Raw genomic sequence first — 22,823 nt, forward strand, 5'->3', positions numbered from 1 at the left:
CTGCGGCTCCCATTGCCATTCCCACAGCAAAGTAAACACAAACAGGGCACCTCTATGGGAAACCCCCTCCGCCACCCACAGAATTCGGAAATCTGTGGGAGCCTTTCCATTCCCAGAGTTGCCGCCTCCCACACGACCTCATGGCTGCAACGACTGTGGCTTCGAAGCCTGCCACCGAGCCACCTCGCTCGACAGCCCCACCACGCCGTAAGAACTACAGCGAAGAAGACGATGTCGCTCTGCTTCGCCAAGTGCTGCTTGACCGGCCTTTTGCTAAGCCACGGGGCAAAGTCATGCAGCACTGGGACAGTCTTGCTGCAACGCTCGTAGCCTCATCGGCCTTTTCGCGCAGTAAGCTAAGTGGCAAGAACGCACAATCACGCATGAACCAGCTTGTTCAAACTCACCGAGAGGCGATGAAGGAGGCGGAGCTACTGTCTGGCGTGGCGGAGGAGGTCACGGAGAGAGACCAGCTGCTTGATGAGCTTGTAGAGCTCCTCGATGATGCTAAACAGGAGCAAGAATGCAAAAAGCAAAACGAACAGAAGAAGCGCGAGCGAGACGAGGCAGCGTCGCTTGTGGCTCGCCGGGTAGCCATGGAGCGACTGGAGTAATCTTCGGCCGCTGACGAAGCCGGATCCCCACCGAAGAAGCATGTTCGCCTCGCCCAACTTACTATGGCCATGATGGAGATGAAGGAGCGTGACATAGCAGCTCGCAAAGAAGAACGAGCCGAAGAACGTCTGGATCACGCTCGTGAGAGAGCTGAGGACCGCGCAGAGCAAGCTCGTTTACGCGCCGACAAGAACGAGCGCATGGTGAAGTTGCTGGATGTGTTCACGCAACGCACGATGACCGCGATGCAGAGCAAGTAGGGAGCAGCAGTTGCGTTTATTGCACGGTTATCTAAGCCACGGCTAAATATACTTGCAACGAGGGCGGTGCTAACGCATAGAACGAGCTAATTTGATTCCCCTTGTAGTAGCAGCAATGACAGTTTGTCATGAGCATTGAGATCATGACGTACTTCCCCACTGGACTTAGTCTAATCTTGTTCGACATTTTGAAGTCGATGAATGCCCAGAGCGTCTTCAGTCTACCGAACGACCACTCGACACTCTCACGCACAGAACTCATTGCACTGTTGAATGCCTTTTCCCTAGTTGACGTACTTGCACCACGAAAACCGGATACAATATACCGGGATATACCGTAGGCCGGATCACCGTATACAGCATACCCACCAAAAATATCTTGGTTCTGCTCGAAATAGTCCAGCAGCTTGCTCTCGCGCAGCAAGGTGACATCGTGCCGTCGCCCTTCAATAGGACCCCAATAATGAAGCGCCAGCCCGTCTGGTGTCGTAATGCACTGGTAATTGAGACAGTGAATACGCTTGTGTCCCGAATACACTTGGCGCTGCAGGTTTTCGTTGCTTCCGGCGCGTGGTGATGGACGGCAAATTGCGTTCTTCGTTCCGTCAATGAAACCAAAGATGTTGGTCATTGGAGCACCTTTCTGGTTGATAGCATCGGCGTAGATAGCAATACGACTTTGAATTATATGCTTGTGAAAGTAAATTGTTTCTTCATATCTATCGAACAACACTTCAATTAGTAGAATGTTAGATTAAATCACCAGCTCCCCACATCATACAGCAATATAACCTTACCCATGTGCAGAACAATACGACTGAGCGCGCCCTCTGACCGTCCGAATGTCTTGCGCATGTCCGCTAGTCGCTTGGGGTAGCTGAGGCGGTGCAGTAGGATGCAGAGAGCTTCCGTCTTATGCACACAGTCACGATGCTTCGTCATCACCCACTCGGGCAGCTCGAACATCGAAGACAGCTGCAATATGCCCGCCACGTCGAAACGAAAGTCGAACTCGGCGTCCACATCCGTCGTAGCAGTGATGCAGAAGCGGATGTTAAGCACGACAGGGCGCTCGACGGGCGGGCGATAGAGAGCTGCAACCATAAGAACCATGGCGTCACTGCATCCTGTGTCCTCGAGTAGAGCGCACAGCAGAAGAATCTCGTCCGCCGTCATCTTCACTTGTTCAGGAGTGACTGGAAGCAAGGGGCTCAGCTTGAGCCTTCTATAAAGCATGACATGCTATTTAATAAGGTGATTTGCTGGGACTGGGAAACCGCGAAAAGTGGTTTTGATCTCCCATAGCCACACCTGAGAGACTATCTGGGAATGGGAAAGGAAAACTTGCAAAAACTCTCTAATGATCGTGGGTTACGCGAGATAATAATATCATATTAATTAACAATATGATATAATAATATTATTATAGACAAGTACACACGTGGCCACAGCATCACAAGAGCCGCGTTTATGGGGGGAAAAAGATCGTGGATGCGAAATTACCGTAGTCAGTAGAAACGCTCCCCTTCCAAAGAGAAGTTTTCGTTTTACATTGCGAACTACGAAAAATTCAATACTTAACTTTTCAAGTTAAGTTTCTCTTCCTCCTCCTTCTTCGTCTCCGGCAGTAACTAGGCATTGACGTATTAAACTGATATCTCGGGGGAGAGGAGTTTGCGTTTTGCCAACATGCGCTGCTCTTGGATTGCACTAACGAGTTTGTATGGATACATCTTACATGACCTGGAGTATCGTACTTCACTAAAATAATGCTTAAGACAAAATAACTGCAGATTGGTGATTTTCGCTCATTTTCTTTGTCTGAGGAAATTTTCTGAAAGCAAGACAGCCAAGTGCTCAAATCTCGATTTCCATAACAAATCCATATTTACCCCATATTTAACCCTTTAACTACTGGTCCAGTTAGAGGTCCACTGAGACCTCTACAAAGCGGCAATCCAACGCCCTTATTGGTCAATAATCACTACGGTTGCGGGACAGGCCACTGCAGGTCGCGGTAGAGGTCCATACAGACCTCTACCGTGTGCTAGCCAGGCCATTCGTTTGAGCCTCGTTGAGTGCGCGGCCAGCAGTATAAGCGCCATTCAGGTTTTTGACGATCTCCGAGCATGGAAAACAGGTTTAGCGGGGGATGGGAAGAACTCGAAAGCCAGCAGCAGTTCCGCATCGACGACATCGCCGTCGACTCGCTTGTCGATGAATGGGATAGATTGGTGCACGACGAGCCTCAGCTTGATGAACTTCAGCTAGACGAAGAAACTCAGCTAGATGACGAGTTTCAGCTTGACGGTTTTGCTCCGCAGAGCGACGAACAACCGCTAGACGACTACGACGTGCAGCTTGATAGCGATGGCGTCTGTATGACAAGCACACCAGGCCCACAATACGTCGACAGTCATGCAAAAGCCGCCACTCCAACGAACCAGCACGTGCTCAGCAGCTTCACCGACCTACTCACGGCCCCCAGCAACATGGGGTCGCTGCGTTGATCAATGCATACGCACTGCTGAAGCGATCGACCGATCAAGTGCCGACACTACGCGAGTTCAAGCGCAAAATTGTGGACACTCTGAGTCGAAACGAAAAAGCGCTTCGGCGCCAGCAGTCACGCCGACAGAAGAAGCGACAGCGTGAGACGATCGATGACGTTGTTGGTGCGGACACCTCGATGCATATCATTACACCCAACTCAACCAGGCACAGCAATGGCAAACTAAAATGCTATTTGTGTAGCCAAAGAGGGATCTCGAAGATATCCAAGTACGGCTGCACGAAGTGCGAGAGGGGCTTTCACGTCGAATGCTTCAGCGCCTTCCACTATCAAGACGTATTCAAAGCACGGTCGCCTGCACTTCGCGAGGCACTGGAGGCTGTATGCAGAGCAACGACCGATGACCCTGTAGCATTTACACGCAAACGTTTGAACAGGTCAATCACTAGTGTAGATGAGTTAGCGCTGCCATCAGCATGACAATGTACTTACATCCATTTTGTCCGGCCAAAGCTGCTGCAGCTTGCTGCTAATGCAAGCAGGAATATCGCCGTTCATGTTGCCATTCTCCGGTAAAGATACATGCGCTGGAGAGCAAGCCTGACAGCACGATTCCGCCGTCGTCTTCGCCACAGTTTCAGCAGCAGTCGCTGCCCTACATCCTTCAGCTCGCCGCCGTAGTGCTGCCAGTCGCACCCAAGCGCACCACACCGTCCACATGCGTCTGTGCTGTCTTGCATTCAGCTACGTTCCTACTGAGAAGTGGGGGAGGGGAGAAACAAGTTTGAAGGGAATGTTGTCTGGGAGGCCGCCAGCCACTCACTATTGGTTCAAAAATTCAAAATGCGCCAATATGGTTCGCGCAGGTAGAGGTCCATGTGGACCCCAAAGATTTGGCCCGGTAGTTAAAGGGTTAACCCCAAGAATAGGTCGTATCCCAGCTGCGATATATTTCATGAAAACGTCACTTGTATGCAAACGCTACAGAGTCGAAAGCGCTATAATAACTATCGCAAGCAAAATACCGGCAACTGCGATAGTGGCTGTCGGTATCGGGCAAGCTTGCACGAAATAGTTGAGCGGTAGATCCGGTTCAGCCTCGTACTACGTGTACAGCCAGCAGCTTTGGCGTCTGCACGTTATTATTGCGTGGCCACTGCGTTAACCCGAATCTGTCGGCCAATGTACTCGACTTGGAAAGATGCTTGGACGAGCTAACTGGTGCCTAAAACGACTCCATACCTCACACACTTCACCTCGGACCTCTCTGATGCCGTTCAAGTTGAAACGACCGCGATATGGACCGTCCACCCATTCGTGATTGGATGAGATGATGGCGCCGGGGGGCTTGGATGATATGATGGCGCCGGGGGGCTTGGATGAGATGATGGCGCCGGGGGGCTTGGACGAGCTGCTGCTGCGCCGATGGGATCTCGCAGTGTCTGGAGGTGCGTCGGGTGTGGGTGACGGAGGCGAGCGCTAGGGCATGAACTTACGTCCAGTGGGAGGGCAGGCGTCATGCGCACGGACGTGAACGACACATTTCGTCGTCGGGTTCCGGGGGAGTTGGGACTCGTGGTGCAGTTTAACCCGAGCCACCTCAAGGTGAGAGGGAGGGCCGACTTGGCAACGTTGGGAGCTCACTCCGAGTATTGTCATGCTTCTCAGAGCAAACGACCCGTGGATAAGCAACTTCTGGCCCCACCAACGCACGCGACACCGGACAAACCGAAAACAGGGGGGTTCAACTTCACAAAAGCCAAGTAAGACGTGAACCCAAGTAGTCAAACTGGCGTCGGGACGACTGATTTGCCCCCTTCCGTTTTGGTGACCAGATCACCTGAGTTTCTTGGCGGTTTGTGCTTTGTCACGGACGACGAGCAGCGTATCCCAGTTGTGCACCCCGTCGAGCTGAAAGAACGAGAGGGTGACACTAGCACTGAGGTGGAACACATCGTTCTTGTCAACGTGGCCCCTTTGGTACGAATTGACCTTCCAATGAGGTTGTGGCATGTAGTTTTAGCATTTTTACAATCCTACTGGATGTGAGCAGATGCGCGGCCACTTGCTGTTCGTTCCCGACATGAACAGCTTGCGACCGCAGAAAATGTCGGAGAAGTTCCTGTTGTATGCGCTGAGCATCTCGCAGGCAATGCAAAACGAGAACTTCACACTCGGTATGCCATGTTGGAGACCACAGCGTAACAAGAACTTGAACTGATCGTACTCACTGATTCAACAGGGTTCAATAGCGCTGGAGCTTGGTCGTCGGTGAACCATTTTCATTTCCAGGGTTACTTCTTTCCGTGTGTGGAAGGGGAGGCGAGTGCGACATTCCCTGTTGCGGCTCAACCTCGACAAGAGGTGTTTCGCGCTGATGGGGCAATCGTGAAAGTCATCCCGACCTGGAAGACCACTTGCTTCGTACTGGAACCTGAGCGCGCAGGGACTGATGTGACTCAAGTCGTCAAGATCGCATGGGCTCTCCTTGAGCTGCTGCAAGCCCAAGAAATTCCGCACAATCTCTTGGTTGTAGGCGAGGCGGTGTTTGTTTTTCCACGCCAGCAGCAACGCGAAAACGGAATCGGTTTGTTCCCTGATCATACATCCATCGATGGAAACGTGGACTCAACCTCCGATCATGCTGGTCGACTGCGCGTAGCCGTCGCTGAGTTGTCCGGGCTCGTTATTGCTGGGGATCAGGTGGCGTACGATAACCTTACGGAGGACATGTTCAACACCGTCCTGGAGAAAGAAGTTTCCCTCCCTCCGGTATGCTCCTGACCTCTCCCGAGCCTCGACTTGCATAACTCTAATGTTTGTTGTGCTTGTTGTCGGCATTGTAGAGTACAGAAGCAGTGCTCCTGGCCGAGTGGAAGGCGACATTTGGCCACTAGCTCGTCCAGCAAATGAGTGGAGGCGGATGCTTGTATATTCGTTTGGTAAATACCACCATCCTAGTTCCTGGTCTCATCATTAGTAGTATTTTTGGTACTTCTTGTCGCTATAAGCATCATTGGGATAATCAACAGGTGCGGTTTTGGTGCCATTGTGGCGCGGACCTTCACCAGAATAGCAACTGCTCGGCCGACGGGGGTCAACCAACGAAGGTGGTCTCCATGGGCTCCGGCTGCAGCTCCTTGAGTGGTGACAACACGCCTTTCGATCCCAAGGTCATCTCCGTAAAGCACTTTGAGATCCACAGAATTGTCGGCCAGGGTGGTTTTGGCAAAGTAAATGCTGTCATCCGGAAAAAGTCTAGTCCGACAAAGTGGCTCGCCATGAAGACCCTGTCAAAGGCCACGGTCATCAACCGAAACTCGGTCAGCATGATTTGGAACGAGCGAAATCTACTTACGCAGGTCCATAGCCCCTTAATCGTACGGATGCATCACACCTTTCAGGACCCTTACAACTGCTACGTCGTCATGGATCTGCTGCTCGGTGGAGATCTCAAATACCACCTTGAATTTACTCGCAAAGATGGGTTTCCAGATAGAGAAGCCAAGTTTTACACGGCAGGAGTTCTGCTGTCTCTGGAGTATTTACACAGCCTCAAGGTGCTACATCGAGATGTAAAACCCGAAAATATTATCCTCGACGAAAAAGGGTACCCACGGCTAACAGACCTCGGCATCTCAGTACAGACGTCCAATCTGCGTTTCCAGAGCCGTAGCGGGACAGTGGCGTACATGGCACCAGAGATTTTTCGGGGCTCTACAGAGCACGGAATGCCTTCGGATTACTTCAGTCTAGGAGTGTTGACGTACGAATTACTGCTAGGAAGGAGACCGTGGAATGGAGGCGTGCGGTCGCACCTGGAGAAGTGTCCGGACGTAATGAAAGAGTTTACAGAGAGCTCATACGACAAGTACTACCCGATTGAGCTTCTGGACTCCACGTCAGGTATCAATGCAAGGCTGTCACAATCCTGCCGCTCGTTTCTACGAGGATTGTTGCATCCGATCGAGTTTCAGCGCTTGGGTGCGGGTCCTGATGGTATTATTGAGATCAAGAAGCACGAATGGCTGCGCACTTTTGACTGGGATGGATATCTAGCACGCACACTAGCACCGCCCTTTGTTCCTGTCGTAGACGAAAAGAAGGCCAATTGTGATACTGCAGCCCAGGACTTCGACGACGTACTCAGTGTGAATTCGCGACCAGAGCGGATTTCAGCTGAAGACCAGGAGAAGTTTGTTGGTTTCGAGTACAACATCGACGCCACGAATCCGATCACGACATAGAACATAAAAAAAAACTTGTTTGTCTACCTGCTCTAGCTAGCATCTGCTCAACGTTTCCCACCTAAGCCTTTTGACGAAGGTTCGTAAGTTCCCGATCGATACCTTCTAAAGCCTCTAATCCCTTGGAACGGATAGGGACAAAGCGGTTGTTCGCAAGAATCAAAGGGTTGTCGCAAGTCGGAATGTCCGGGTTCACTCGGATGAGCGTGGCCTGTGGACGCCCGCATCCTTCGATCACATCGGCTACTACCATCTCGGTCTCTCTTCGGACGGACGGGACCTACAATGAAAGCGGTCAGGGTGGTCATTAGTGCAATGTTCGAGATATGCTACGGCAGTGGTCCCAGTTAGCGCACTTACGCGCGTTCCACAGCCAATTTCAAGGACAACAAGATTAAGTGTTGGATCCTCCTGCAGCATCTGCAATGAAATCAAAAGAGGCACAACGATAGTTTAATACATGTACGAGCAGATAGGTCCACGCTGCCATATTTATTCTCTTACCACCTCCATCACCGATTCCCACGCAATGTAGCCGTTCTGTAGCACAGCACCAAAACAGTTAGCACACAATTCCAAACCCAAACACTATCTCGACACTCACCTCTTCTGCTGTGTTTGCAATCCACTGTCTGTCATGGAACATGAGCACATTAGGGCGTCCTTTGCCTCCACACTCCGGACACGTCGTCGCTTCCGCGCCGGGCGCCTTCATGGTCGCCACATCCAGATCAAAGCGGAACTCCGCAGGCAGCTTCCAGATCTTCTCGCACGGCTCCCTGGCTCCCGTCTCGACATCCCCGCACACTGCCACGTCTCGACACTGCCGTGCAACTCATACACCTCCTTGCTGTCAAAGTCGCGATGGAAGTGCGAATCCACCTACACCCGCACCGAAAACCCATCAAAAACAACAAACCCCACCAACAAGCCATCGTATCTACTCACATTGGATGTGTAAACGAAGAACGGGTCGTTGGTCACGGAATCGGTCGTGACCCCCGCCGGCAGCGCCTCACACTGTTTCAGCCGGTCGAACGCGGCTCGGAAGCTCGCGCGCTTCTCGTCTGTATTGCTACCGGCGTTGGCGCTGCCTTTGTCCCTAATGGCGTCTCTCCACCGACGCAGTATCTGGTACCCGCGGTGGTGCTTGGTGTCCCTGTACGAGTTGGTGCAGCTGCCCCAGAAGCCGTAGAAAACCTCCTCGTCCTGCTCCAGCATGTACGGGTCGCACAGGTCCTGGTACTCCACGTCCATCTTCTCGTAGGCGGCCACCTTGGCGATGTCCCTGTTCGCAAGGTAAACAAAAAGTTACACTCGTCTGGTTTACCACTACGCTGTAACAAATGGAGTTTTGGCAGCATTCCGCACGCGTAGACGGGCAGCGACGAGTCGGCGGAGAAGCCTGCGCCTGTGGCAAGCAAGAGGAAGTCGGCAGCGGCCAGTTTCTCTGCGTGAAACACCAAAAGTTACGCGTGTTTCACGATTAGTTTACCGAAAAGTGTAAACTGAATGTTACAGGGTGATTGCGGCCGTTCTAGAGCGAGTTAGGCTGCGAACGACGCCACGTCGGGAAGAGGAGATGGCAGTGGATGCAAGGAAGCGCTCAGACGCACCTGCAGCCACGCGCCAGGACTGCTGCGGGTCGCCGCTTTCCATGGCCGGCCAATGTGGTGTAAATTACACCGTGCAATAGTGCCGTCGGCTGGACCAGAATAATTGTAGCAAAGGTACGCAAATTAGGAAATGGAAAAACAATAGGGTATCATTGACAAAGTTCGAGCGTATCATTGGATTGCCCTTACTGCAACCGGCTTCCGCGCTTACTGAGTGATGAGTTTGCCATTGAGTGTGTGTCTCCTGCCTGCACTCGCTCTTAGCTCCATATACCACCTCAATACGGCGGATTGCTTTGTGCCTACTCCCTGAACTTTCAGTACCTTGGCAGCGGTATTCGCGTTGGCGTTTCGAACTGCGAGCGGGATGATGTCCTTCACGAAGGCGATGACCTTCTCGCCTTTGCTCAAGTGGTAAACTTCACCCCCTCTCTCTTCGCCGCCGACAGTTGTAGTCGTGTCGGCCCTCACGAATCGGGGACCAGGGATTCGCTTCTCCCCGTCGTCGAATGCGCGAGCAACGCCGTTCTCCGAAACGTGATCTTGCTGGGCAGCTCTGGAAGTGTCGGCTCCGGCGAGGAGCGCATAGGTGATTAGTAGGACTACGTGGTTTAAACGCATGGCAGTGTCTTGGGCGATTCACTGCTGTGGTAAAAGTATTTGTGAAGTGTGTCTTGACGGCGGTAGGATAGAAGGCACCGGCTTTCATACCGACCGATCGAGCCCTGAAATTACCGCTATCAGGCTAGTATCAAAGCTTTCTTGAGTGCATCTGGACGTTTTTGGGGAGTTCAAGTCAAGAGAGCAAGTACAATACTGTATTGTTAGACCTGATTCGAGCCAAGTTAAACACTGATGACGTGCCAGGACTGCGGTTGTTGTTGTTTGGATTGCGTGATTTTCACGATAGATGAGTCCAGGACCCCAGCGATCAGTGTGGATAAAGCCGCACCCTTGCGGCTTTATTTCGTCCAGGGCTCTGTCGCGATTTGCTAGATAAAGCCGCAAGCAAATTCAAATAGCCGAATAGAGCCGGCCCTATAAAGCCGAAGATAACTCCGCGAGATTGGCTATACAACGGTATACGAGAGGCTATACCTACTTGTATACTCGGCTAATTTGTGTGGGGTTTGTGTTTCGGAAAGTTCCTGCTCAGGTGAGCACCACAACACAACCCCCCCCTCAAGTTCCCGTCCAAATCAGTATACAGCCAGCCTACTCATACAACAAGCCTACCCTGGCACGATGGGGCGCCTCCAGGGCTACGAGCGGCAGCAGTTCATTGAGACGGGCTTACCGAAGAAGGGCGACAGGCTCCAGCTTTGGTGCAAGCATTGTCATGCAGCTTACGGCGACGAACAAAGATCTGATCCTGCACCCGCGCCCAAGATCGTCATAGGGCGAGATACCAACTATGTGAGCCACCTCAAGCGTTGTGAGTACTTCCTTGAGGCAGTCACACTGCGCAAGGTTGTCCCTCCTCCCTTTGAATGTGTTACTCTTCACGAAGCGTTGATGCGCAGCGCCCTGCGGCCTATACCCAGACCCAATGTGGCGAGGACCCGACATCGGGGGGATGACGTCAGTGATAGTGTTTCGACGGCTGGAGTTTCCACGGCCAGCTCCGACAGCCCAATTAGGTACGATTTGTCCGGTAATGTCCGGATATTGGCCGCCACTTGCCCCACAAATAAAGCCGCGGCTTTATCGATAAAGCCGCGGCTAAATTATAAAGCCGATCGGCTAAAAAATCGATAAAGCCGAAAAGCCGAAAATAAAGCCGCGGCTTTATCCAACACTGCAGCGATTGCGTGAAACCCAAGTCGGGTTACCTGGCCACGCGGGTCGTCTTATACATGTATAGCAGGGTACATCATGTTGTAAGGAGAGCATGGGAGAGCAACAGCAATGGTGTGCATGTAGTAGAAGAGCTTTTTATGTGGTCTAATACATGGTAGCCATTAAAATCCTAAGGAACATTTCATCATCCCCACTACAGTGTACATGTAATTAAGGCTGTGAACGTTCAGCTTCACAATCGGTTTACGATCTGAACGTTCACGGGCGGTAAAGTCGTTTTAAACGCAACGTGAACCTCCGTGAACCTCCACATGATTTTGACTTGGAAAAACTATACTACGCGATTGTGTAAGAAACACTACCCAGCCATTCACCCAAGATGCTTGGTGCGGCGGCACTCTCCGCATTAGCGAGTGGCACGTAGGAGCCGACGAGGAGTACTGTTGCCTAGCCCCACCAGGTAGCCTTTCGCAGTGCTGGCCAAGCTCGCCTCGATATGCTGTTCAAGGTGTCCTGAGTTGAGCTACGCCATGATATGCAACGTACTGGATGACGTCTTCGAGCACAACGTACGGTGCATCACGTTGTCATCCGCACTTCTCAGACTAGCTGCAGGCCGACATCATATTGTGCTCGATCGACTGTTTGTTGAAATGTGTTGCTGCGATTGATGGGACGGCTGCTGTTGCTGCTGTGGACGGAGCTGCAGTTGTGGCTGAAGCGGCGAAAGAATACCATTGCTGATAGTTGGGGTGTGCTCGAGCTGCGATCTAGCTGCTTGCACCGGTAGTGCTGACGCCGACGCAGGACCGAATGAAAGTGAGCGATGCGCACGGCGATGCACTGATGGTACAGGAGGACAGGAGGACCTCGACGTAGATCGCCGCTTTGCGGCGTCTGGCAGTGAGTTGGTTTCCAGCCTTCCATAATGGAAATGAAGTGTCATTTCGATAGCTTTCGAGGTACAGACAACGACGCAGAAATCCGGCATCACTTAATGCCATCCTCCATAGTAAATAAGGGAATTTGCCAATTTAGTGCACTAGAAGCATATTAGTGCACTAATAGAAACGACCAATCACGCCAAAAACCTACGAGCTCTGGTATATTACTGGATGAAATATTCGAAACCGTAAAACCTGCCATTATGTATACAGCTCCTGTTGGCTAACTCTCGACCATCCGATTTGTCTCGTCTGCTTTTGCAGTTAGTACTAGTGGCATGAGCTTATCTATTTGACTATCACTACCAACTTGCCTCGCCCCGAGAATCATGACCAAGAAGCGCGGAGACTACACCAAAAGCAAGCTAAACTCTACCGCAAGCTAATTAAGTGGGTAGGCAAGCGCAAGAAAGGCGAATCGATGGAGTCTCAGTGACGTTGCTCTCAACCACGCCTGACAGCTGAGGCAGAGCAAAACCTTTGTGAGTGGATAATGGGGCGACAGCTTATCGGGAAGCCGGCCATGCGTGGGGAAATCAATTGCACACACAGATGAGCAGATAATCGTACCTTTATAACAGTGCGGAGAATTAACGTGTCCGAGGGGACTCGAACCCGCGACAACCCTGCTCCCCGTAGGGCCCTCATCAAGCCAGCGGCGTTAACCGACTGAGCTGTCAGCACTGTCGAAATGACAAATTATTTCCAAGATGCATATCCTTTCAATACTGATGTGTTTGCGTTTTTATCGTGTATTATAGGTTACCTAACCACTGAACGAAAGAAACACTGTCCCAGTTTGAGAATTGCTGGTTCATACAAATACTAAGATAAAAAGGAGCACTAAACTGGCAATCAGCAGGAAATAGGCCATTCACTACAGTCCATCCAAACTACCCAATAAGAGCCTCTCCATACCAGAATTACTCTGTGAAAGAGAGTAAACAAACACCTGTCTGGGCATGCATATTGCACACTGAAACTCATAGTAGACTCTCGGCTACCGCGCCTTGACTGATGCCCTTTGAAAAGTGCACTAAATTGGCAAATTCCCTTAGACGAACTCTGTGCAAGACAAAAAAATCCGGCAGGAAATGTCAATGGTCAAAACGTGGGTCAATTGTACAGAGACCGTTCATAAATGCATATGAATTTCAAAAAAAGGTATTCAATTTCAAATGGTTATTACCTAATACCTCCGGATACCTCGGAATAGCCTTTTCGAAGCTACGGATTACAGTTCTTGCTGTAATGGACTCCCATGCAATAGTTGAGTTAACCGCACGAATACGCTTTCCTTAGCAGTACCGCCAGTGCATCTACTACTACTGTTTCTAATCGCTGATTTTAGAGGCCCCATTACCCCCACATCAAGCGGCTTCCTCGATCTTGCACTCGGGTGCCAGGACCTGCAACTCAGGGAGCATAACCAACTGGTCTCGCAGCTGCGAGAGCAGCTCACTGTGTAGTGGGTCTAACTTGACTCACTACTTTAGCTTACACGTTGCGCAACGTGTATGAGGAAGCGTAAGTACTTAGTAATTACTTAGGTTAATTATATTTGAATACACAAATATAAGTTAAGTAAGAAAGGATTCCAAGTGACTTTGATTAGGTAAAATGAGAACTGTATTGTTTGTAAATTGATCTTCCTCTAAAAGCTGCTAAAACTGTTTATCATCTATGAAAGGGTTGGCAGCGGCTGGCTGTCAGAGCCCCGCTAATATGCATACTCTCTGATTGGTAGAAAGATGCTGCTTTCTACCAATAGGATCTTTTGGTATGTGTGGACCACTCACTGTGGTGGTCCACTTCAATGTATCCATCGGTGTGTCTTACACCAATGTGAGGAAGTATCCAAAACGTTTAACAGATAACCTATCTGTTAAATTCACAAGTGGCTTGCAGCCACTTGTACGTGTAACCCCGTTACACCATCCCCCCTTATAGGTTAGACGCGCGGGGTCCCCGCACGTCAATCTTTGGAATTGACCATTCGTCAATTCTCCGCGTTTGAGAAGAAATCCGCGCTCATTCAACGATGAGCGCGCCTCAGAAGAAGTCCGCAAAGTCGATGGGGAGTCATCTCTCCATCGACGACTACTTCGAACGCCAGAAGGCGAAGTACGGTGACGTCGTCGACTTCGACGACGACGATGAAGACATGGAGGGCGAGGAGGACTCGCCCTCAAAGCGTAAAGACTCAGTGTCGAGCGAATCGCTCGACCCTCACGCCAAGAACGTTCGCCCGCGTGAAGGGGGACGAATCGGACGCTTCGAGTTCGAAGCGTTCGCGTACTGAGAGTGATACCCCACTCGCTTCAGCTGGGGCTCTCAGTACTCCGCGCGCTGCTGCTGCAGCGCGTGATGTTAAAGCTCAAGGCTCTCCGCGCGCTGCGCCTGCAGCGCGCGATCCATGGATGCCGTCCGCGTCCGAGATCGCGGACCGGTTTGGGAACTCGGTACCTCCGAATGAGGTGCCGCTGTACGTATGCAGCGCCATCAAAGATGACGCTGTGGTTGCCGAGCTGCACTTTGATGCGGAAACGCATCAAAGGCGCGATACTACATCGGACTCTTTCATGAGCTCCGATGGTTTCTAAGCAAGAAGACCTCTTCTCGCAGCAAAGTGCCCGAATGGCAGGCACTTTGTCAAAGCTGGAACGCCTTTGTTGAGAACTTCAACAAGAGGCCGAGTGCTTACCGTGATCGGATTAAGCAAGCGCGTGATCGCTTCGAGACGTACTCGAAGCGTGGAAAGCTGGAGCAACTTCATGTTGCTGCTGAGGAGGCAAATGTGCCGTGCGCTGTGCCCGAGGGCTTTCAGTGCACGAAGTGCTTTCCAGGCGCGGTCCGCTTGAGCGACCGCGACCTGAACGGGTACACGTCGTTCCGTGTGCCCGAGAGTCTCAGAGCTCCGTGCTAAGTTCTTAGCACGTAAGGGTTCGGGCGCTAGCGATGATCGCAGCGCTCGTGTTACTTCCGCTGCGCCAGCGCGTACTGCTCTTCGTACGCCCTCACCATTTCCGGAACGTCCTCCAGCAAGACGTTCCGCGGCTCTATGTATCTCGATGGGGAGGAAATCCTCTCCAACGAATACGAAAACGAGCCCCTTGAGGGTTCGTTTTCGGGATACTATGGTCAACAATCCGCTCAACAATCCAGCGGGTTGAGCCGCGGGCGTCACGGATCGGCGGTGGCGGGGTGGGAACACGCCCGGGTATGATCAGCCCCGGGCTGATCAGTATGCGCCTCTCCACGACCGGGTGGCCGTCGTGGAGCGTCTGGCGCTGAGTTCGCCGCCCTGAAGCAGGAGCTGGCGAACCAGAAGGCCCAAGTCGCGGCGGTCTCGCAGACCGCCTCGAATATCCAGGTCGAGCTGGGGACCCAGATGAAGGGGTTGCTCCAGCGCGTCCGCGCGCTGGAGGAGAGGTTGCTCGTCGCCGAGGCCAAGTCCTCCGCTTCTGCCTCGGCTTCTGCCGAGGCTTCGGGTCAGCCGAGCTAGATGGCTCGTGCTGCCGGTATGGCTTCAGCCGTCCGACGTAAAAGGTCGGATGGAGGCGCATGCTAGACGGTATGTCTAGCGTGTATGCGTTGCCGTGCCGTGCCAACACAGTGAACGGCCCGATGAAGCGCGGAGCAAGCTTGCTTGCTCCGAAATCCGAAACTGCATGTCTAGGCAGGTTTTGTGTAGCTAACAAAACTAATGAACCAACTTTAAATTCATTTGTGTTGCCTCTGCCCGCATTGTCTGCGTTCAGCTTCTGTTGATCAACAGAAGCTGCTATTGTGTCTTGGACAAACCGAATCACGGCTTGTCGTTTGGTAAGGAAGTTTATTGCATCCGAGCTGAAGTCATTCAGCTCGCTCTCCGCTAGAGGCCCGGCCTCTGCGTGGTTCTTTGCGGTGTCTGCACCCTGCGCAGACCCGTGGTCGTTGGCCTTGTTGTTGGGGGAGTCTGCGCCCTGCGCAGACTCACGTGGTTTGTCCATTGTTGCAGCTGACACTGTGCAAGTGTCAGCGGTTTTCTGCGGCTGCTGTATTGCAGTCGTAGATCCTCCCCCACTTAAAGTGGGAGCCATCACTCCTAGTAAACTCGGTAGACGTGGATGCCGCATGGCATTCACGTAGAACGGTGTATGCCCTGTCGAGGCATGCACTGAGTTATTGATGGCAAACTCTGCCATCGGTAAGCACTCGCTCCAGTATTGGAACGAGTGAGCGTAGCTCTTCAACATATCGACGAGCACGCGATTCACGCGCTCGGTTTGACCGTCCGTCTGCGGATGATCCGCAGTCGACATGGAAAGCTGGCTCCCAAGAAGTGTAAAACACTTCTTGCCACAGGTGCGCTGTGAAGCGCGGGTCTCTGTCCGACACGATGTCGGACGGCATGCCATGGTGTTTGAACACCATGTCGACGAGCAGACGGGCCGTCTGCTTCGCGGTCACCTCTGCTGGCACCGCAGCAAGATGTACCATCTTGCTGAAACGGTCTACAAAGACCACAACACCGGTGTTCCTCCGCTGTCCGGGAAGACCAAAGATGAAGTCCAAAGACATGGATCTCCAACACTCCGACGGAGTCGGTAGTGATTAGCCTGCGCGAATGGCGCAGGCTTTACTTGCGCGACCGCATTATATACCCTCGCAAGCACGGATGTACTTGCGCACCTGCCACTTATACTGGTGGTGCCGGTAGAAGTCGCGCGTGAAGGACGTATGTCTTCACGTCCGAGATGACCGCAGTCGCATCGTGATACTCGCACATGATCCTGAGTCGCAGGTCATGGTCATTTGGCACGACAACGCGATCACGTTGTCGTCATTCCGAGTAGCAGTCCTTCGTTACACAGCGAGTGTGCACGCGCTCAGGTGCCCAGGCAGCTTCTGACGGACTTGTCAGAAGGCGCTGTGCCATAGGCCAGCAAGAGCTTCGCGTCCGCGTCGTGCGCGTACGCGGCCTTCACATCATCCAACAGAGATGATGTGGGTTTTGCTCGCGATCTTATGGCGTCAATGTCATTGACGTCAGCAGCTTCTGCATAGTCCGGCCGACGTGATAACGCGTCGGCCACTACATTCAATCTTCCGGGTTTGTATTCGACCCGGAAGTTGTACTCACAAAGAATGAGAGCCATCTCGCCATTCTTTGTGAAATGTAATGGCGACTTCACAGCGGTGCGCAGTGAAGCATGGTCGAACAGACCACAAAATGGTCTACTCCCCAAGCAATACACTCAGAACTTTGCGAGTGCATACTTCATGGCAAGGGAGTTCCTTGTCATGCACCGGATAGTTGCGCTCAGTTGGCTTCAGCTGACGCGATTGTGATGAACGACACGATCACGGCCCTCGTGATCGTGCTGCACTAACGCGCATCCGATCGCGAAGTCGGATGCGTCACATACGACGTGAAATGGGCGATCTTGGTCAGCCACCGCCAAGATCGGCGCCTCAATCAAGCCCACGCTTGACTGTATCAAGGCTGTTTGGCAGTCAGGTGTCCAGATCTCCACACAGCTTCTTTCTTAAGAAGTTGTGACAGCGGGCGGATCTTGCCCGCATAATCCTCCACGTACTTGCACAAGTACGGCCAAGGAACTGCCTCAGTTCCTTGACACTTGAAGGCGTTGGCCATTCATTGATCACCCTGACCTTTTCCGGGTCAGGGCGAACACCATTCTTCCCTACGAGACACCCGAGGACGGGTATCTCGCTCGCCCCGAATATACACTTCTTCAGGTTCGCGTAGAGCTTATGCTTTCGCATAAGCTCGAGTAGCTTTCGGAGATGCACCCGGTGCATCTCAATGACGGTCTTCCCGTCCACAGCCTGGCTGTGGATGAACACATCATCGAAGTAGCTCGGTGCGAAGTCGCGCACCGAGCGCAATAAGTGCGTCACGCACCTGTTGAAAGTCGCAGGGGCGTTCTTAAGTCCCTGTGGCATTACTAGCCATTCCCAGAGCATGCCGCTTGGCGTGCTCACTGCCGTGAGAGGGATATCGCTCTCACGCATTAGGATTTGATAGAATCCATCTCGCAAGTCGAGAGCACTGTAAACGGTGCTCCCGGCCATCGAATCGATGATAACATCTTTTCGCGGTATCGGCGTCTGCGCCGGTACCGTCGCATCGTTCAGCTTGTTATACGCATGAACGATGCGCCATCCGCCCTGTGGCTTTTTGACACAGAACGTCGGAGCACTGTGCGGGGACTTTGATTCCCGCACTTGTCCTGCTTTGCGACGACTTTCAAAGAAGTCGTCGATCGCTTTTACTTGTTCTCGCGGCAGTGGCCACTGCCGCGTAACACAATACTTCGTGCCCGGCACGAGATCAATCTCGTGCTGAATGCCCTTATCCTGCGGAAGTTCCGCAGGAATCTCTTCCGGGAGTACGTCTTTGTACTCCCTCAACAATTCGTAATAGGGACTCGACTTTAACGAGTCCCAACCTTGTTCTTCGAAGCGCTCTCGCTTCGTCTTTGCACTGAGACTGTCTTCACTCTCAGTTGTACTTCCCATGAAGAGCTGCCTCAGCTCTTCGCTCTCGCTCTCCGTTCTTTCGCTGTCCGAAAGAACGCAGACTTGCTCGATGCGTCCATCGTGCAAGTCGCGCGTGAAGCGCTTCCAGCTCATGGCTGGAAGCGAAGTCAACTCCGACGCCGTCGTCGGAGGACTAGCGAGTTCCATTTCACGATACTGGAATCCAGTATCGGTGCGCGTCAAGACGCTTAGCGTCTAGACGTCCGGCGTCACCGCCTCAGCCTGCCCAGCAGACTGTTCTTGTTGCGGCTCGATCCCGGACCGAGACTTGCGCAGCGTTCTTTGCATGCACCATCTTCTTGTTGTGCGGAGCCGGGCTCCGCACAGTTGTTCTTCTGGTCCAGGCCCGGCCGCGGACAGTTGTTCGCCGGCAGACCCTGTCTGCGGGCGCGCGATATCAAGCCCGGCTTCGTCGCATGGTGCTTCGTCGTGCAGCCCGGCTGCACGACAGCATGCAAATTGCGTCAGTGCGGTATGTTTGCAACCGTCCGCACTATTTGCAGCGTCAACTCCCGGAGTTGACAAGCCTTTGTCACCTCGACGCCATTCATTGGCGGAGCCCCTCATGACCGAGGGTGCGTCGGCTCCCGGAGCCGACGCGTCGTTGTCGACCTGACCGCTTCGGGTCAGGGACTGTCCCTTGCACGCTTGAACGTGGGTGTTGGTTCCCGGAACCAACACATCTTTTTCTTCCGACGTCGGCAGCATTGCCGACGTGGGTCTCACTTGTGCGCGCCCTCGCGCACTTCTTGGGCACTCCGGGACAGCAGCGTTAAGCGCTGTCTCGACTGGTGAGCCGCGCGCACCTGTTGGTGCGTGCGCTGCGGTAACAGGGCCATCGCTCTCTGTTCCGCTGTCGCATCCGAAGCGCACGAGCGTGCGCTTCTTCCAGTCTATCACCGGATCATGCCGTGCAAGCCACGGCATGCCCATTACCACGTCGAACTTATCGTCCAGGTCCAGGACGATAAAGTGTTCGACAAACACTCGTTGTTTGTACGAGAGGCGCACGTTCACGACGCGCTTCTCGGTCGTCACGATGGCATCTGTTGCCAGTCGTACCTCCAGAAGACTTCGCGGTACATTTACCTCCTCGAAGTCAAGTCTCGGCAGGCTTCGTAGTCGAACAAAGTTGTTCGACGCGCCTGAATCTACCAAAGCTCGAAGAGAGTCACTCGCTCTCTTCGAGTAAACCGTCAGGATGACTAGGTTCGACCTGTCATCTTGTTTCTTGCAGCGAGAGCTAGTCTCACTGGGGGCTGCAGTCCTCAGTGTCGCGTGCCCGATGTCGGCACGCGTGACTGCATTACCAGTAGGGCGCCCCGCGCCTACTGGATGTTCGCGTTTTTTGTTGGTCCGCGGCGATGCCTAGCATCGCCACGACGGCCTCCTGCAGGGGGCATGGGAGCTGTGCACTCCCGTGCAAAGTGACCGATCCTTCCGCAACGGAAGCATCGCACGTTACCTCCCTGCTGCTGGTAACCAGCAGTTGTTGCGTTCGAGAAGTCCATCGGTTCCGGACCTCCCGTCCTCGCTACCGGACGCGGTAGTGGTCTCGGCGCATTTGCATGGAGTTTAGCATACCGCAGGCTAAACGCTTCTTGCATGGCCCATCCATAAGTCCCTTCATGAACGTGACGACCTTGGTCGCCTCGTCAATTGGATTAGCCATGATATTTGAGACCAACTATCGTGCACGCTGCGCGTAAGCATGAACGTCATGCTTACCGTTGTGACGAGGTCCGAGCCAATTCTTGGCCAAGACCCATCAGTCAGAAGCCCAAACCCTACCACGTACCGGCCACATGTCACTTGAAACGTGGATATTTCTTGACCCAAGTCTGGTTTTTGTACATACTTCAAGTTGTGCTGGCTACATCTGGAAACTGAGCTCTGCGAACGTCGAGTTGCGGCGACCCCAGATCCCCAGGTCTGAGATTTGAATTCGGTCTGGAGTCCGAGGTCTGAGAATCGCTCTAGTGGCCACAGATCTGAGGTTCCAGGCCTTGAATCGGACTCTGGGCGAAGAGCTGAGCCCTGGCCTTCTGGATTTGTGATTTGAAGTCCCATGGTTGCTTAAGTCTCAGACCTCAGGTCTCAGATTGGTGATCTCACAGTTTGGAATGCCCGGAGTTCTGAGACCTGAGAGTGGTGGCAAAAGTCTGAGACATGGTGATTTGGAGTTCGGTCTGAGGTTTGCCTGTGGACCAGACCCTGAGATGTGCAGTCTGGGGTCTGGGAAGAGGGCGTGGCGTGCGGCGTCTGATTTCATCTCGGCTTTGGGGTGCCACAACTGAGATATGGAGTCAACATCGTAATTTTGCCCCAGCTCAGATTCCCAGACTCAGAGTCCCAGAAGTTGCACCAAAACTGAGACTCGTCAAATTGGTTGGACAGCCGGGATATGGAATCAACATCGTAATTTTGCCCCAGCTCAGATTCCCGGCCTCAGAGTCCCAGAATTCGAGCCAGAATTGAGACATGTCAAATCGGTTGGACAGCCGGGGTATGGAATCAACATCGTATTTTTGCCCCAGCTCAGGTTTTCAGCCCGGCAGTCCCTCAACTTGTGCCAAAACTGAGACACGGTGATTGTGGGCACAAGTTGGTGTCTGGATGCACGATGTTCGTGAGGATAAGTGGCAACTGGTGAAAGACAGCTGACGCTCCAAGCCTAAGACGTGACTAAAAGCCTACAGCGTGCCTGCAGAGCCCGAAGTATGATTTCGTGGCCTCGCATATGAAGTGGGTACACAAGCGATGGCTACATTGCCGGTCTGGGAGCTGCGGTAGTTGCTCTTTGGAGTTGGCGGTTGCCGCTTGGAAGGTCGCTCTGAAGGGTCGCCCCGTTGTGGCTTTTCGGCCCCTGGTGTCGGGCACACAAGATTCGGCCTGACCAGTCGCCTATGGATTTGGGCCAACGGGAGCCGCAGAATCTTGGCGTCATCCTGATTACACACTGATTTGTACCCAGAGTAATCAGTGTAATCAGGTGATGACAGACCAAGTCCGCCCAATCCCGGCCACAAGATCCTGGCGTAATCAGGATATCACTGATTTGCACCCAGGTGTAATCAGTGTAATCAAGTGATGACTGACCCAGACAGGCCAGCGGAAGGACGCCAAGGCAGCGACACGCATTCACGGGCGCCGCCAAGCCAGTAGCTTAGTGGGTGTCTCACCCTTGTTCAAGGTGTACCCAGGAGATGTTTGCACCCTTACTTGATAGGCCCTTTGTATGTGCATGTGCATGATAATAATCAGAGTTTGTTTTGCCCCGAAGATCGCAAGCTGCGGAGTTCGTCTTGCGCCGACGGGCGTGTTGCTACACAGGGACCAAGTCCCTGGCCCCGGCGGCGCGCGCAAGGTCAAGTGGAGTCGCTACGAGTGTTCTACGGTCAAGCTCAGCTAACTCCAAATAAATTCAAGTTCAACAACCAAGCCTTTTCGTGTTTCGGCCCGGTTTGCCTTCGTTGTTGTATTTCCACACGCGGGACATTGGTTTTGCTGGTTTTCGTGCTGGTTGGCTGGTTTCCTGGCGGTGCTTCATATTTTCGGGCGGAAGGTGCTCCGCTCTGAGGTTTCGGCAGAGCAACACCTGGGATAGTGGTTTCTGGGGTTGCTAGTGGTATCCGTGTGGCGCGAATAGTCTGGGATAGTGGTTCCCAGCTTCGCTGTGTCGCCTACATCAAGGCGTGGTGCGCGGAAGTCCCAGGGTGCAGAGCGAGAACCCTGGATCAAGGCAGGCTCAGACCGAGCCAACTCTCGGGGCCACTCTGGTCTGAGGGGCGAGTGAAGACCGTTGTGCGGCTCTCAGTCTGAGCCGCCGGAGGAAGTGTCGTGACTGGAAGCGACTCGAAGCCGGAGTCGCTGAGCAAGGAGGAGGCTGTTAAGGCCCAGAGTCCAAGGGCCTGAGAAGAGAAGTGGACTAAGTGTGTGTGGAGTGAACGTGTTTATATTCAAGAAAACGGGGCACAGCGGACTCAGCACGTGCGTACAAGGGCCTTCCAAGCAAGGAGCAAGCTTCGTCTGGGGGCATCTGGGAACTGTCGAGTTCGGAGGCAGCTGGTGTGGCCGACGCAAGTCTGGGCCCACAGCGTAGCCTTAGGAAGAACCAAGTCAAGGGATTGCAAGAGTGAGGAACACACGCCTCACCCAGCTTGGGATCTGAGATCTAATCTCAGATTCTGGGTTGAGTGGTCTGAGATCGAGGTCTAGCCGCAAGGCTATTCCCTGATTTTGGAGCCCGCATCGCCACACCGTGCTGAAGGTCGAGGAAC

General features: G+C 53.0%; 5 protein-coding genes across 5 annotated transcripts; 3 read left to right on the forward strand and 2 right to left on the reverse strand.

The window, feature by feature from the left end:
• Positions 1-140: 140 nt before the first annotated feature.
• Positions 141-614, forward strand: IUM83_04889 (uncharacterized protein; the record flags this gene model as incomplete). Its single annotated transcript, XM_067928992.1, has 1 exon — positions 141-614. One exon carries the CDS (start codon positions 141-143, stop codon positions 612-614), a length of 474 nt encoding a protein of 157 aa, XP_067796073.1.
• A 1,020-nt stretch (positions 615-1,634) lies between these two features.
• IUM83_04890 (Kelch domain-containing protein 4) lies at positions 1,635-2,051 on the reverse strand (the record flags this gene model as incomplete). The annotated part of the gene is made up of 1 exon (XM_067928993.1): positions 1,635-2,051. One exon carries the CDS (start codon positions 2,049-2,051, stop codon positions 1,635-1,637), a length of 417 nt encoding a protein of 138 aa, XP_067796253.1.
• Positions 2,052-4,717: 2,666 nt separating this feature from the next.
• On the forward strand, positions 4,718-6,284 carry IUM83_04891 (gdp-l-galactose phosphorylase 1-like; the record flags this gene model as incomplete). The annotated part of the gene is made up of 8 exons (XM_067928994.1): positions 4,718-4,835; positions 4,901-4,992; positions 5,056-5,150; positions 5,223-5,367; positions 5,441-5,564; positions 5,630-5,974; positions 6,050-6,159; positions 6,234-6,284. 8 exons carry the CDS (start codon positions 4,718-4,720, stop codon positions 6,282-6,284), a joined length of 1,080 nt encoding a protein of 359 aa, XP_067796252.1.
• A 222-nt stretch (positions 6,285-6,506) lies between these two features.
• On the forward strand, positions 6,507-7,634 carry IUM83_04892 (CILIATE-E2/CILIATE-E2-UNCLASSIFIED protein kinase; the record flags this gene model as incomplete). The annotated part of the gene is made up of 1 exon (XM_067928995.1): positions 6,507-7,634. The coding sequence occupies one exon, from the start codon at positions 6,507-6,509 to the stop codon at positions 7,632-7,634; it is 1,128 nt and encodes a 375-aa protein (XP_067796254.1).
• A 61-nt stretch (positions 7,635-7,695) lies between these two features.
• IUM83_04893 (Sirtuin family, catalytic core small domain) lies at positions 7,696-9,293 on the reverse strand (the record flags this gene model as incomplete). The annotated part of the gene is made up of 8 exons (XM_067928996.1): positions 7,696-7,914; positions 7,995-8,054; positions 8,139-8,174; positions 8,239-8,413; positions 8,476-8,516; positions 8,583-8,922; positions 9,006-9,084; positions 9,251-9,293. 8 exons carry the CDS (start codon positions 9,291-9,293, stop codon positions 7,696-7,698), a joined length of 993 nt encoding a protein of 330 aa, XP_067796204.1.
• Positions 9,294-22,823: the final 13,530 nt, after the last annotated feature.

This window comes from Phytophthora cinnamomi (assembly GCF_018691715.1).
Source record: "Phytophthora cinnamomi strain GKB4 chromosome Unknown Contig17, whole genome shotgun sequence".
Classification (NCBI taxonomy): Eukaryota; Oomycota; class Peronosporomycetes; order Peronosporales; family Peronosporaceae; genus Phytophthora; species Phytophthora cinnamomi.